The following is a 16,363-nucleotide window of genomic DNA, read 5'->3' on the forward strand; positions in this document are numbered from 1 at the left end:
GTGAGAACTTATTCAGCAAAAATGTGTTTCCAATCAACTTTTTTTTGGAGAAAGACAAAAACCATTTTAAGTGAGCGTAAAAACTTTTTGAGCAATTGAGGAAGTCACTTGAAAATGTACAATAAAGCACATGTATGGAAACAATGCTACGACAGAATTAGTTATGTATATTTACTTAATATTGTCATAAAAACCTTCATATTCCCGCCTGTCTATTAGTATTCAAATTTACAGTGAGGACCAGCGAGCCAAGACACACCAGAGCATTTGATTCATGAACAGATAGCAATGTAGTAGTATCTATTTTGTCTGGGGCATTTAAAAATAGCCCAAAACGGCCCAAGCATTGTCTGCAAGGTTGGTAACAGGATCTAGCTGGCAGGCTCTCTCCTGGTGTGGTCATCGGTGTCTGCTCTCCCTGCTGCTTCAACGCAGAGAGGAGGACAGACAGAGGTCACCAGGCAACAGGGATGGAAGTTTCCCAACTGACTTTTTATTTTGAGGCGGTCTCAGCCAAAGTGGAAGAGGGAGCAGTCTGCCATTTACTGTCAATTATTTGCACATTAGGAGTAATATTCCAGACAGAAAACATTTGTGTCCCCACAAATGGATGTGGCAAACAAATATTAATATGCTGGAAAAGCCACAGCCCACCTGTCATAAATCAACACTTTGTCAAACATCATCAGTGTAATTACTCACACAGCGCCCCGGTGAATATAGCATGGGCCTGTTTGCAATTTGAATCATCATAAATAACTTAAGCAGTGTGACAACTTCAGTTCATAATGTTTTTTTATGAGAATTGTTAATGCCGCTGCCCTTTCTCCAAAGTGACTCGAGTGGGTAAGATGTGTGATTCACGTGGCTGTGGCGTCCCAGCTTACTGCCCGGAGACTATCCAACAGGAGCAAGGCTAGCACTGACATGTCTCAACATGGCAGAGACGGGGGGAGGTGGAGAAGAAAGAAGGTGTGATGAAACACTTTCCTTTGACGGGGGCGGGAGATTAAACAACAAAAAGATCCAAATCAGCAATCAGCCAAAAACTCTCCAATCTCATAAATCTTTTATCTCAACTCCTGTGTTTCTCTGGGTGTATGCATGTGCAATACGGGTCATGTGCTGCATGTGTGTGTGCATCTCTGAGTGTGCTTCTATCTTCATTTACGCAAGAAAGACTGTAAAAAAAGTGAAAAAGAGAATGGAGTGGAGTGAGAGGATGGAAGTTTAGTCCCCCAACTGTGAATGCCAAGGTGATGAATAAAGATGCTGAACTCATTTTAAATGTGTGCATTTATGTTTTTAATATTGGTGCAACAGAGAGCCGGGAAGGTGTACATTTCCATATCCAGGTTATGTAAACCATTATTTCCCATGTGGCAGGGTAAATAGCCAATGGGGTTTCTTGGGAGGCTGTGAGCCCTATGAATTTTAATGCCTTTGTCTGATCTCTGTATCTCTGCTCTGGGAGAATTAGCAACAACTCAAGGTGTTGCTCGGTTTCCCTTCTGCATATTTCAGACCCCATTTCAATATTTCCTCTTTACCTTTTCCTTTTTTCTTCTTCCTCAAGCTTTCCCCTCACTCTGGGGCCTAATGAGCTGTGCTTCCTTGTTGTGATAGGCAGCCAGATGTGCTATCGCAGCTGGCTTGGTGTGTGACGCAGACACACACAAGCTCGCACACAGGGGCTATTGCCAGTTCATCAAAAACAGTAATGATGCCTCTGTTGTCCCATCCTACTCTCATCTCTCCTACCATCTACTGCCCTATTCCTTTGTGTTCCTTCCCTTTCTCCCTCTCTTCCTCGTGTTGGCCCGTCTGCATCCCCTCTGAAGTTGCACAGTGCCAGGCCTTACGTTCTGTGCAGGGACACTTGATGTGTGATCAGTAGGAGTCCCTAGATCTGCTATTGAGCGGACGAATAACTGAAGCGGCCACACATGGGTTACCTTGTGCCCCGTAGCATCTCCTTTGGCTAACGATGGCAGACAGGCGGTGATGAGAAGAATTACAAAAAAAACAACAGAGAAGCCCATTATGGTGTGGAAGAAAACATACTGCGCCGCTTAATCGAGGATTAAAGTACAGCAGTGACCAAAGAAGAAGAGGGTCTCAGGCCAAGAGAGGAAATGAAGGTAAAAAGAATGCTCATTGCACACCAGGGGGAAAGAAGGGAAAAGTAAACAAGAAAAGTGGAGACAATGAAGGTGAAGAAAGAAAGAAGGGGGACAGGAGAGGGAAAACAAAGGGGAAAGAAGCTGCATGGTGCCAAGTCCTGGGTGAAGGACACTACGATGTGTCCCTTCTTCTAATGACTCCTACATCTGTTAAATTATTCTGCTTACTGTGATGGGCCAAGAGTTCAGAACGATCCGCAGCATGTGGTCCGGAGCCTCGCCAGACCTCGACCCTATTTCCTGCTCCTAGATGGAGCTGCACCCCTGCAGCACCTCACTTAAAGCTCCATCTCAGCACTCAACCTCTACTCTTAACCAGGTAGCCCAGAATCGAGCCTCATGCAGACTTAAAGCAGATGTTCCCCTTGGTTGACTAATGAGAGCTGGCTGAGCATGTGCTGCAAAAGATTCATGACCTGCTGTGAAGGCTGCCTTCTCATTCTGCCTTGCCTGTTTCTTTTTTTATTCCCTTTTATTCCTCTTTATTATCACTTTGGCTTCCTCTCACTCCCCCCTGGTCTCTGTCTTTTTTTTCATGTACAGCTTCAACAGCCATAAATATTTCTGAAAAATGCAGAACTCCTCTTGTTCTGAGTTTTCCTCCTTTTCAGCCCAACTTTCCGCTGTGTTAAACAGGGTACAGCAGGTAAGCCCATGGGCCCTAAAATTGCGAGTGTGAATTGAGGTTTTACATGTGAAGAGACAGAAGCAGGTAGTCACAGCGGGACTAATTGTTGCCAGTGCAGAAGTCAACGGGGCAAAGACAGTGAGTGGGATGCTGTCCTGACTGGAGCAGCTTCGCCTCTCCGGGGAGGAGGGAGAAGTGTCGGCTGAGACGCTGAGGGTTCATCTCGCCTGCCACCTGTACGGTAATTGTCCTCTATTCTGTCACTTGGATTACACCAGGCAAGGGCATGCAAATGAGGAGCTGAAAATTGGCTGCCTTAAAGTCAAGAGCAAGAAACATCAAAGTTTGGCAAGGTATGTGGTACAATTTCAATCATAAAAGACAAAGCAGAAATTGAACTAAAATGAGCCTTGATATAAAGAAAAAGGGGACGTTTGTGAGTTAATTAAAGAAAAAATCACACTAAAGCCTTTGTGTATATTTACCTGATAGTGCATGAGAGCGTTGAGTCTCTTCCAGTCGTTTTCTATCTTGGTAGTGATATCTTCATCCTGCAACACCACACGAGCCATTCGCCCCTGGCGCCACTCTAAAGGACATAAACACACACTGAATTACACACGACAGACTTTGCAAACTATACGTCAGACTGAGCCCCAAAGAATGACATTTGTCTTGGTTTCAGGGGAGAGGTTTAGTTTCATGTGTTAAATATATATACAACTTTAAAAACCACCATGAGTTCAAAACACACATCTGCTTTGAGTGAACTTGTGGTGTGTGTGTGTGTGTGTGTGTGTGTGTATGCATGCTTTTTTCACTGCCTTCAGAGTCAGTCACCTTCCAAGGCAATTGTGAAGGGTGCTAAAATAAACCCATAACTTCCTTATGACACAAAACAAACTCCAAAAACACTTCTCTTTCAAATCTCATTTGCCTTTCAGTCATTGGAACGTCAAACTACATGACTCCCAAAGAGAGCTGTTTTTCCCACATTATCCCTGGGAGCAGATAACAGCCCGCTCGCACAGCTCTCGGCATGCATACTCCTCTCCCAGTCTTGGATTGACACGCATCTTAATTAAACATTACACACGAACAATTTCAAGATGTATACGCAGGCAGGCTGCACGCTTTAATTGCTACTTGTGTCGTGGAAAAGGCGCGCTATTAGCATACGCAACAGTCGCCCCGTCAGGGTCAGAAAGAAGAGAAGAGTGGAGCAGACAAGAGAGGGTGAAAAAGCGATCTATTAGAAAATCACCTCCTTTCAGAAGGGAAAAAATTGCAAGCGGGGGGAAACAGGTGGGAGGCTATACACAGTGCTAGTGGAGGGCAGGGGCTGACGGTTCGATGCGGGATAATGAAATGATAATAAGGGTGTTGACGGGGAAGTGGACAGCCATTGTGGCTCTCATGCTGGGAGTGATCATTGATTTTCTCCTCTGTTGACTGGGTTTTATTACTTTGTGCCTCTGCCAGGTGACCACATGATATTCCTGCCTGGCACAACATCCTCCTGAAACCTTTCAAAGGATGCTCTCCAGAAAAAAAAAAATCATCACATATTAAGTACATACAGACATGCATGACCAGATCATTTCAAAGCATCAGTGAAAGGTGAGAAACGGACAGATGAGAACAAAAGAGAGGGCAGTGGACGGACGGCTGTTTTATTGTAGTGATGGACACCGTGCTGATCTGCAGTGAAGCTGAGGGGGCTTTTGTTCTCTCCGCCCATGTGAAGTGAGAGAAAATGAGAGGGCAGAAAAATGAGAGGGAAGGCGAAGATGGAAGCGGCAGACTGCGTGGGAGTGGAGCCCAGCGTGAGGCTGGCGAGCCCGTCTGTCAGCTCCTACCTGGGTCAGCCAGACAGCCACGTCACAGACAGACAGACAGACAGACAGACAGACAGACAGACATACAGACAGACATGCACACTTCTCTATCTTGATTTATCTGTGTCTTATTGGCACTGCCAGGCGGCATAAGCAGCCAGACGGAAGGATGCGGCACACACTGTCTCTCAGTGTGATAGAAGGCTTGGCAGCAGCACATGGAGGCTGGCTAGGCTGCTAGGAACAAAGCTTTTACCATACTAATGCAACTGTTAATCTGTACACATGGCTAGGTTTTCTCTCACAGATACATTAATCTGTGGTCGTGAAGGACTTCACACCTGACAACTCTATCTGTGAGCATCTGGATTGTGCACGTGTGTTTTCGTTACATACCAAGATCCATGTCGACAGCACGTGGCCGCTGAGAATAGGGCATGTTCTTGTAAACAGCGTCCAGTATCTTCTCCTTCACTTGGGTGATGGTGTCACAGTTGAGCACCTTTACTGGAATCTCTGGACTGTTCTCATTGTCCGGGTTCACACAGTTTAGGATCTGGATTGTAAAGATGGGGGAGAATGGGAGAGAAAACAAGAAGAATCAAACAAGGAAATGAGGGAGCGGTGGGAGAGGCTAGAGGTGTCCTGTTACTGCCCGGCCTTGGGTCCAGCTTGAGGCTTCACCCTCATTAGAGTCTCTTCCGAGCATGGCAGGAGCTATGAGAAAACCATTTCCGCTCTCACTGGCATCCTAAAATCTAATTTCACACCTTCGGCGGGACACCAATTTCCAGCTCTGCTGGGGCATTAGCACGTAATGAGCCAAATTCCCAGTTGGAGCAATCAGAGCATTGTCACGTCACATGCTGGCTCCGCAAGTGTTTGTTTTTTTCTGTGTATGTATGTGTGTGTGGAGGGGGCTGTTTGATGTGATCCAATCTCCACAGTTACCCTGCCCAATGTTGGACCAACACTGGAGCCTGTGGGATCATTAGTTAATTTTCTTCCCATACAGGAAGGAAGAAGGCTAACACAGCAGACACAGCTACGTTCTCTTAAAAGTGGTTTGTGGTGAAAAAGGAAAAGATAAAAAAGTTAAGAAACTGTATGTGTGCATGGTATAATGTTGCGTGTATCTCACATAGTCAAGAGCTGCATTCACTGTGCAGCTTGTGTTGTTGTGTGTGTGTGTGTGTGTGTGTGTGTGTGTGTGTGTGTGTGTGTGTGTGTGTGTGTACAAACTCGTGTGTCTCGTGGAGTGTGACGTACCAGGGTTTTGTACTCTATCTGCTGGCGGATGAGCTTGTCTTCACTGAGGGAGTAGCGGGCCTCTCCAGTGATGGCGTCGATGGGCCCCTTTTCCATCTGCTGCTTGATGGCGCAGTACAGCATGAACAGAGGCTCCCCGGCACACTCCTGTGATCACACACACAGACACACGAACCCACAGATTCACACATGAGAGAACATCACAGCATAAACACAACAATTCGAAAACACCTAGAAGTCCACAGACTGTATCTGACAACATGGCATCACACTTTAAATTTAGAACATTTAATACGATTACACATGAAGGTTTATATTTGTACGTGTAATCACATGCGCATTTGATGTACTAACCTTGAGAAATTTGTGAAGGAGGAATGCAAACCAGTTTGTAAGCATCTTCTCTGCAACCGACTCCGTTCTGAAATGACATTGGAAAAAAACAGGAAAAACTAAATTTAACTCTACACTTTCTTCAGATGTTTCAAAACCTTTAGTACCTTTAATACAAGAGATCCATAATTCATGAGATTACGTTCACGACCTAAGGGAGGTTATCTTGGCATCCTTGGTGGGTGCATCCTGCCGTTTGGTTTTGCTTGTATACTGCCTGCAACACTGCGGTCACAGTGAGTGAGCAGAGCAGAGCCGAGCGGAGAGAGGACATCTGTGTGTGCGTGGTTTGTGCATGTGCACATGTTAAAAGGAGTGTGTGATTGAGTCTGCATGGATGTGGACTGTGAGCCAATTTGTGTGTGTGTGTGTGTGTGTGTGTGCGTGTGTGTGTGTGTATATTCACGTGTGGTTGAACACAGCGGGACATCAGCAGCTGTGACAAGCCTCAGCTGTTGAGTGAGACGAGTGCTGTCACAGCCAGGTACGCCTGATCACAGCCAAAACGATCTCCTCTCCTCTCATGTCCCTCCCTTCCTCCTCCCCCTACCTCCTCTCCCTTCCCAGTCAATCACACATGGAGGTACAGCTTGCTGCTGGGCTTGATTGGGCATGAAAACACACAAGTGTGCAATGACCTCTCGACTGTTTCTACCACAGAGCACATGAGAGGACTGTGCGTACCTCTTTTATGATTCCTGCTCATGTCTTTCTCTGAATGCCAGACAAACATACCCCTTCTGCCTCATTAGCACCATGAAACACTAGAGAAACAGAGGTTAGATTAAAAAAAAGGCAGAATACCGAACAGCCAGGTGGGAATGGTTAATGAGCATGAAGCACAGATGAAAGGGTTAGTTCTGTGCAGCTCATGCGGACATGCACCTGAGGTGAATAACAGCAACAAGCTCCCACCTCATCTTGTAAAAAGCCTTCTGATTTGCTCTTTTGGCTTCTTCATTTGACAACTACACAAGCCATGCTGCCTAAAAAACAACAATAACCCAACTGCTTTGGACTGGAAATGGATTATAACAGCCAGCTTTTAGGTCCTGCTCTAACCTAGTTGGCACACACACTAATCACAATTTAGAGGGGAACACCACCTAAATGCCAATGTTATTTCCATGGCCTCGGAAAGTTCAATCAATATATGTGAACACAAGCTTCTCTCTGTCAAGAGAAGCAAGTCTCAAACGTCTTTTTTATAATAGTAATAATAATAATAATAATTATTATTATCTAATTTTCCCTAGTTTTGGTGTCCAAATGAAATGTCTTGCTCAGAGTTTCACTCTGTGGCACTGAAAGACAAACAGCTTGTGGCTGCAGCAAGAGCTCAGAAGAAGTACAGACGGAAAAAAAAAATAGACTGACTACAACTGTAGGCTACAGTCATAGCCTTTGAGACACAAGTGTTTTTTTACTCCGACTTTATGTTTGCACTTTTCTTGTTGCATTTATTGTGTACTATGTTCTGCTTTGTGTTGATTTATATTAATTCATACAGTTTAAAGTTAAGCAGGGAAGATATGTATTTTATTCTGTTAATACTTATTTGTATAAAAAATGCTGCTAATTATTTATTTTCTATGTGTTTATATCACTCAAATATGCATCTAATTCAATTCAGGGGGGCTAAAAAGATTCACTGCGCCAGGACAAGCCAGCCGGCCCTGCCAAGAAGGTGTCCCTTATTTGTTTTTCAGGGAGTTGCTAACCCTAACCATAGGACTAACATGTATGAATTTTGAAAGCGAGTGTACTTCCTCTTTCAGATCACATGATAAAGTGCGGCATATCAGATTCAACTGCTGCGGAGTGTGACACGTGTGACTGTCACCTGTAAATGTTCACTCCAGTTTGTACACCAGCGTTGCCAATGTGAATGGAAATGCATTGACAAAAAAAAATGTACCCCCTTAATGTAGCAGGAAATTACTGTGATTACTCTGGTGCATATGATAGAGGGACCTTACAGCACAATGTGCTGAACTGGGGATTAGGAGGAATTGAAGCAGCCAGGTATTAAACACAAGCTGGGCTTTCGTCTCCTCAGAGCTAAATAGTGCTAGGGATGATTATACCTATTCAAGCTCTGAATGGACCTAAAGAGAAAATTGTGACTATTATGGAGATAATTGCATAAAGTCGTGTTGAGAGCTATAAGCAAGAGTCTGGGACTGAAGCACAAGTCCCTGAAGGATTGTCTGAGCCAGCGGAGGTTACAACATTTTAGTCACTGAGACAAGAGACGGTGTCAGTCATTCTTTCTGTCTCATTAAAATTGAGGTAGAGTGAGACTTCTTCTCTGTCTTTCACATGCAAACACAGAACTCTCCTACAGTAGCAGGACAGCGGAGCAGAGGTTATGTTTTGTTTTGAATGATGTGCGGCCGAGTTGCTATGTCTCCCACGCCTGGAGGCTATTCCTCTGAGAACGAGATTGCCGGCCAGTCTATTGGCAGCTCATTGAGAGGATGTTGAGCTGGGTGACAGCCTATTTGAAGTGCTATGTGCCAGCGCGCGGGGGTGGGGGGGTAGGGGTGGTTGATAAAGAGATAGATAGATAGATAGAGAGAGATGTATATTAGTTCCCCCAGTTTCAGCTACAGGATGAGAGAGTAAACATTGCTTAAGAGCTGAAGAGGTGCACGCTCTTGTGAATACGTGATGCCTATGCTTCTTCTCTCCTTGTCATTATGACACGTACAAACACACAGATGAGGGTATACATAAAGAAACAGTACACATACAGAATTAGCCTTGCCTCGCCGCACAACAAAGCTAAAATTACCGCCCTTACAGTTTACATCCATGTCCGACCCAAGTCAAATCAAGTCAACTTTATTTATGGCACATTTCATCATTAATAAAATAATGTGCTTTACATGACATTGTAAACCAAGTGCAAGTCCGTAAACAATCTGTGCAGAATACACAAATGCCAGAATAGACCAGCCACACACACACACGCACCTTGAGTTTACCCATAGACTGTTTTGAAAAGAAATGTTCTTAACCTGCTTTTAACGGTGTTCATTGTGGGGCCGCTGTCAGGGCGTTCCATCTACATAAATACAGAAGGTAGCCTCTCCCACTTAAGTACAATGGATGATTAAAAGGCCACTGCCTGTGGATATGAGGGTTCTTGGTGGTCTGTATCTAATTAGCATGTTTTTTTATATATGGAGGTGCAAGGCAATTTACAGCTTTGTATAAAGGAAGCAGAGTTCTTGTTTTGACGCTCCAGACTCACACAGTTTATGTAGTAAAGGCTTTGAAAGAATCTAATTAAAGGTATTGAGTGTATTCTTTGGCAGAACATTGATGCTTCACATATCTTCAACCCAACAGCACAGAAGATCAGAGCCAGAACTGAACTGGGCAAAAAGGCTTTTTGTTCTGCCCCGTCTACCTGGAACGGTGTGCAGAAGGACTTGATACATCTCGTCAGTACAGGGGAGTTCAAGACAATTATAAAAGACATAGAAGAGAATTGTGTCAGTGAAATGAGAAAGAAATAAGCTCAATCGGATCGTGTCATTGCACTGTGTAATCTTTTAATCTCACTTTCTCTTTTTTTTGGTAGCATGTAATCGTATTTTATTGATGTTTGACCATCAAATTATAATCCATCTGCTTGAATCCAAGTGGACGTTTGAGACAAATTTGAAGAAATTCCTTGAGATGTTTCCCGGGATATCGTGTTCATGAAAATGGGACTGACATGAGGTCACAGTGACCTTGACCTTTGACCACCAAAATCTAAGCAGTTAATATCTGAGTCCAGGTGGACGTGTGTGCCAAATTTGAAGAAATTCCTTTGAGAGGTTCCTGAAATATCCCATTCTCGAGAACAGGACGGACGGACAACCCAAAAACATTTCTGGCATAAAAACTTAATTCAAAAACATAATAAGGAGCCACTTTGAGTGCCCGAGGCAGTATTTCCATGCTGAATAAACCTAAATACATTGTGGATTTTTTTTGGACAATACCCCAAATCCCTCTGTAATTGCCCTCCTTCATCTACAAGAATTCACCTCTCTTTGCCCCCCTTCCCCATGCTTAACATGCACCCCTCCCAGCTTGTATGAGACTTGAGTGCGTTAGAAGTTAATGGAACCTATTAAGCATTTTAATAAGCTCAGCAAGTCCCGAAGACGGAAGTCAAATAAAGGTTTTTTTGTGTGGAGGCTGTGCTGACTCCCCCTTAATATCTTTCCTTTTTGAATGTCGGGGGGAGACACACTTTGTTCTCCTCCTTCGCCGTCTTGTCCTCCTCCTCATCTGCCTTCACTTCCTTCTTTCTATTAATTGAGTTTCATTAATGAACATCAGGATTTCATTATCCCACATAGTGTTTAAGAGGGGCCCCGCATCCCACATCACCCCCTATCTCTGGTCTCCTAATGGCAACTGGGGCGTAGGTGGTGGTGGTGGTGTGCTATATTAGCAGGCTGTAGAATGTCTTTCAATGAAACTAATGCCAAACACAATAATCGCTCTCTTAATAACTCTGTGCTCCATTGCTCTGCATGGGCGGAAATCTCATTAGAAAAATGCTGAGGAGAAAAATAATACAAGATTGAAAAGTCTCAAGGTGATAGAGGCAATGTTCTGTGGTTCCATTAAAAGAACATTATTAAGAATAGAAAGAGAAAGAAACTGGGTAAAGAGAGTGGCTGTGGCAAACACTTAAGAAGAAGATGGAGAGAATAGAGAACAGAGAATAATGTCAAAAAGAGAGAAGTGTCTGGCTATTGTAGAATGCTCTGGTGGGGGTTATCAAGCACCGGGATGGATGGGAAGAAAGAGAGGCACACACATGAGCAAGGTTATGAAGAGCTCGAGGAAGGTATGGCACACATTTCACTAATGCAGTAAAAATACAATCCAAACGCCATGAGGTGCAGCATCAGTTCCACTCTGTGAGGACCTCAGACAAATTGTCAAACTTTAGATATTGCTTTCAAAAAGCTTTTAGGTGAATACGAGTGTCTGTGAGCTAAAATCTTTCCCCATCAAGACAAAGAAATCGAAAGGCATCTCAGATCTTCAAATACAGAAAAAACACGCCTCAGAAGAGCATGAGTGCATCCTCCAAATGCGGTTCCAGGAACTTAACTGACTGGGGATATTATATCTCTACTGCTACATAAAGGCAAGATATAGTACATGCCATCATTTGTTTTCAATGGACTTGTGTGATGGATGGTGAAAAGGGATCTAGCACTTCAGCTGAGCATAATGGGAAAACGAGTATGTGCCATAACATACAAACTACCCTCTTGCATTCAAACACATTAAGCCCACCATTATGCTCATCCAATGACATGAGCCAGTACCTGCTGGAATTGTTGTAGTCTCGTAACTAATATTAGTAACTATTATGCCGTTAACTACGTCCTCAAATAAATGATAATTATCTGTTTTCCATCCCGCTTATATACCAAGAGGCTTTCCACATGCATTCATTTCCATTCTATGTACACCACTTCAGCTCATTCAACTTCTTTCAGGAAAGAAACAGAAATTCAAATGAATAGAAATTTCATGAAGCGTTCCTTTGAAATGTATATTCACGACCTACTGTAAGCACTTATCTTGGCAGACACTTAAAGGGGACACATTATGCTCGTTTACAGGTTCATGCTTGTACTTTGGGTTTCTACTTAAGATTATAATGCTTTAATGTTCAAAAAACACTTTTAATACCTGTATTTACTCTGTCTGACATGCTCCATTCTAGCGTGTGTCTCCCTCCCTAAAAAGTCCAGTCTGCTATGATTGGTCAGCTTTTCTGGGTCTTCAGCATCTGCGCTGAACTGTAGCTGGGGATTGACTGTAATGGCACTGTTGTGGCGTTTTCTACCTATATATAAAGGCCCTGTTTAGACGAAGACGATCTTCAAAATGCAAAAGTTACATTGCGTTCTCACTTTTTATTCAGTTTCAAGCGTCTTTGGGGGGGAAATCTGTGTGCATACAACACAAAGCTTTGCACGCTCCCGCTACGCTCTTCTTCGTGGGTTTTTGAATCCTCTTGGCAACAGCTCGCCAAGCTTCGCTCTGCTGTAGTTCTTGCACTCGTATCAGTCTGGTTAAATCTGTGGTTAAATCACCACCGCAATATCTCTTTCTACTCTGAAAAAATAGAAAGGTTGAGGCCATTTCACCATGGCCGTGGGGCCATAGTATAGTTGTGACATCACAACATACAGAAGTCTTTATGGCTCGTTGAAAGACAGTTCCCGCATACAGGCTGTGTGCATTTCTCTGTGGATGGAATGTTTTGATACTTTCACAGGATTTATACAGCACCTTGACCTGCTTTATGATCAAACTGACATGGAAATCTCACTTTTTACAATATGAGACCTTTAACATTAGTAGAGACGAGGGATGGGGTTTTAAGTGCCATTTTATTCAATCTACATTCAGCCCTGCAAAGGTGAGAGAGCCACATTCCTCATTCCTTTTTTTTAAATCACAGACCTACTATTATTATAGCTATATCTATAGTTAGGACTCTATATTAAGCTAAAAGTGTGGTGACTGCAGACAGATTTAAATGAATCTAATATTATCATCCCCAATGAAGTATAGATAGCACATCAGCAGTCAAACTCTCAAATATGAAAAACAACACTATCAGGGGATGATCTGCCCATGTGAGAGACAGAGAGCATGTGAGAGGAATACAGAAAACGGGCATGTTGTAGGTACACAGAGATGGGGAGAGGTTAATCGGAGAACAAGTTTACATGCAGCATCTTCAGTGTGCTGCCCACGTAACTTAAAAAATACAGCCAGAACCCCCATTTAAATAATTGAATTATTAAGTTCATTAGTTGCGTAGCTGTAATTCCATCGTTGAATCCTATACTGCTCCACTGCTCCTCCACATTCTCATCTTTCCCCTCGATTTTCCTCTCGTCTTCCCTCTTCTCAAGAATATCTTCTCGTCCTCCGCTTTCTCCCCGTGCTGTGGTTAGTGATGGCACGGTACTCCATCTTCCGACTGGAGCTCACCGCAAGGAAGCAGGGCTAAATTATTAAGGACATTGCTGGAGCAACCACATTGTACCACAATGCTGCTGTGCCATAGCTTCCCTCTGCACTATATGCACATACTGTACCAACACTCTCTCCTACGCACATAGAATATATAGCACTGCTACTTACTGTAAAGCTTTAAAGGCACGCTGTAGAGTTTCCAAAGTGAACAAACAATGGTGAAGTTATCAATCCTTGCATCAGAATACCTGTCAATCAATAGTCTCGCCCATCTAAATCTAAACATAAGAGTCTTTAAAGAACAAGTCTGGTAATATGCTAAACGTTTCTTTTCTCAGAGAAAGGCTCACAACCAACTATTCATTTACCCTACCAACAAGCATTGCCTATGTAGCCAAAGCATGATATAGCTTATTCCTCTATGGCAAAGAAAAATCATCTCAAACCACAGAAATAAGCCACACGACACGTTCCTTCATTATGATGGACCCGGGCACTGTAGTTCATTTAGAGTCGACCCCCACATACACCTGCTGCTGTAAATACTCACAAGAGTGAGTCTGCAGCTAAAAGTAGTCCTGAACTATTAGACTATTTGATCCTGTTGGAGTAACACAAGTTATTTAGTCTTAAAAGAAATGGAAGTATTTTAATAACTTGTTTTTTTTTAAAGATTAACATCTTCAATAAGAACAAATGGGTTTGGGGCCAAAGACATAGACTGAGAGACAAACTAATGCTTTGTTGGTTTTGGGCTTTTCATGGCCTTTGTTGACCCAACAGATAGAATAGAAGCATCCTTTAATGAAGAACCATTTCGATCCATAGTGCACATTAAACTTTGATAACTGTTTCACTTCACTGAATAATCACGAGGATAACATGCTAAAACACCATGACAGAACTATTTCTATATCTTCGTCTGTAATACTTATGAGATTATGGTTTTAGCATGGCGAGGGAGACACAGCCTGACTCGAGCATGTCTTGGGATATACTTTTAACCCACTGTAATATAAATGAGGACAGGAAGTGGGTTGGGTGACCTTGAGGTTCTTCCTGTATGTTGGCTCTCTCCTGTAACCATGTAAACCCAGGAACTGTAAGCTCAATAAATAATTCATTTAGAACAACATTCAGAGTGACATTACTTCTACTACTGAAAGCGCACTGGATTCAACTACCAAGGCTTTATTTATTGCACCACAAGTGTTCTAAGACACACAGCGTGCACACATGCAAACAGAGTGGACACCATAAAAAAGCATGCTGATTCATTGATACCAGTAAAAAAGGGGTTGGCCAACATAACAGCAGAATGTCATCATCCTGTTGTATGTGATAATGGGCTGAGGAGAACTGGCAGAAAAGACAACTGCCCAGCAGCCTCACTCCATGCCCTGTGCAAACACAATTACGGCTTCGAGACGTACTCAATTTGACAATCATCACAGACATTGTGTGCGTGTACACATGTGTGTGTGTGTGTGTGTGTGTGTGTGTGTGTGTGTGTGTGTGTGTGCGTCAGCCGGCTGACTTCACTGTGGGCTTTCTTTTAAATAGGCGACGAGGAAGACAACAACAGCCAAGAGCCATGTCAAATTGATAATCCCTTAAATTCTCCAGAAAAATGAGGAGTGAAATGTAAAAAACTATAGGACATTTAGCCCGCCAGGCTGTGACGGCAGGACCCAAGGATTAGGTACCACTGTGTTCCTAATAAGAGAGGATAATGAAAACTTAGAGGTGACGTGGGGCCCTGCTGTCATGTGAAATAACAGCTTAATCCAGGCCATTTGATGCTGTGTCGCTTTAGCCCATTTTTCTGTCTGTCAACCCTCTTTCTCTGTTTGCTTCTGTGCGCAGGTTTTTCTGTTATTTACTGTGACTGTTAATGTGGGTTTTTCAAATAGAGACACTAAGGGAACATTTACATGAGAATGAAGGCGTCTGAAAGTACTGCAGCTGCCTTCTCTCACCGTCTCGGCTTATTGGTCATGTAAATATAATCAAAATCATGTACAGAGCAGTCAGGCTCTAGAGAGACCTTTGACGGAAGGATGCTTTGTACATTCTGTTCCTTTTGAGCAGAGGATTGTCAGTCCTTTAACCTGTTTCTATGCCCAAAGAGCCACCAAAGCAGCAGAGGACACATGGGCTAAGGACTTGGCAGGTGTTTAAAGTTTTAGCACACCACCTCAACTCCCCCGGAAAAAAACAATGTACACTGGAGACACAGAGAGGGGGAAAAAAGTTACGTTGAACCACTTCTGAATGTTTTATAAGGACCCAGAGCCTGGAGGATAAGTGAGACTGACATTGGCACTGAGAGAGAACAGGGAAAGACAGAGCGCAAGAGAGAATTATGCAGAGGATTCAGATGTTTCTCATGATGTGAAGAGGGCTTGGCGTTTATCTCGGCATACTGTACTGTAGCACTCATTACAAGCCTTATTCTGAGAATTGCTGCACAGGAACAAGGAGGGGAAGCATCCACCCACAAGGAAAAGATGGAAGAACATACAGCTCTAAATCAATCCCCACCCATCTGTCTATATGTATCAACATCTTCCTACAGCCCTTGTGCTTCTTAACATGTTTTTAAATGAGAGCTGCGTATACCATTGCTCTAAGCACAATATCAAATATATATATACATATATATACAGATTAAAATGAACACAATATGATCTTATTCTTTGTGACTGAAATGAATCCAATCAAACAACCAAATCTGTTTGAAGAGCACACAGTGTTACTGAGGATTAAGGGATTTCTCTGAATATGATCATGTATCATTATGTTTGTTTATATTACTTTATGTTAATTCAATTCACTTTCTACTTTTTAAAAGTTTCAAAGTCAAACCAGGAACATTTTCTTTGTTAACTTTTAAAAGGTTTTTCATACTTAACTTTTTTAATTAATACATTGTAGGTCCCATATTGTAAAACACCATGATTTCAATGTATTTTTTTATTATATCTGTGGAGGTGCCAGATAAATACTGTGAAAGTATCAAACAGTTT

At 42.9% G+C, this 16,363-nt stretch overlaps 1 protein-coding gene across 2 annotated transcripts in view; it reads right to left on the minus strand.

Moving 5' to 3' along the window:
- plxna2 (plexin A2) overlaps nucleotides 1-16,363 on the minus strand; it is a 188,329-nt gene that overhangs the window by 15,038 nt on the left and 156,928 nt on the right. For both annotated transcript variants that reach the window (XR_014593339.1, XM_083919826.1), the window contains exons 23-26: nucleotides 6,273-6,339; nucleotides 5,919-6,065; nucleotides 5,046-5,205; nucleotides 3,297-3,400 (exon numbers count right to left, since the gene is read on the minus strand). Coding sequence is in view for 1 of the 2 variants with exons in the window: in XM_083919826.1 (XP_083775952.1) it covers nucleotides 3,297-3,400; nucleotides 5,046-5,205; nucleotides 5,919-6,065; nucleotides 6,273-6,339 (478 nt within the window). In the remaining variant the exon portion in view is untranslated. The remainder of the gene's footprint in view (nucleotides 1-3,296; nucleotides 3,401-5,045; nucleotides 5,206-5,918; nucleotides 6,066-6,272; nucleotides 6,340-16,363) is intronic.

This window comes from Echiichthys vipera (assembly GCF_963691815.1).
Source record: "Echiichthys vipera genome assembly, chromosome: 9".
NCBI classification, from domain to species: Eukaryota; Metazoa; Chordata; class Actinopteri; order Perciformes; family Trachinidae; genus Echiichthys; species Echiichthys vipera.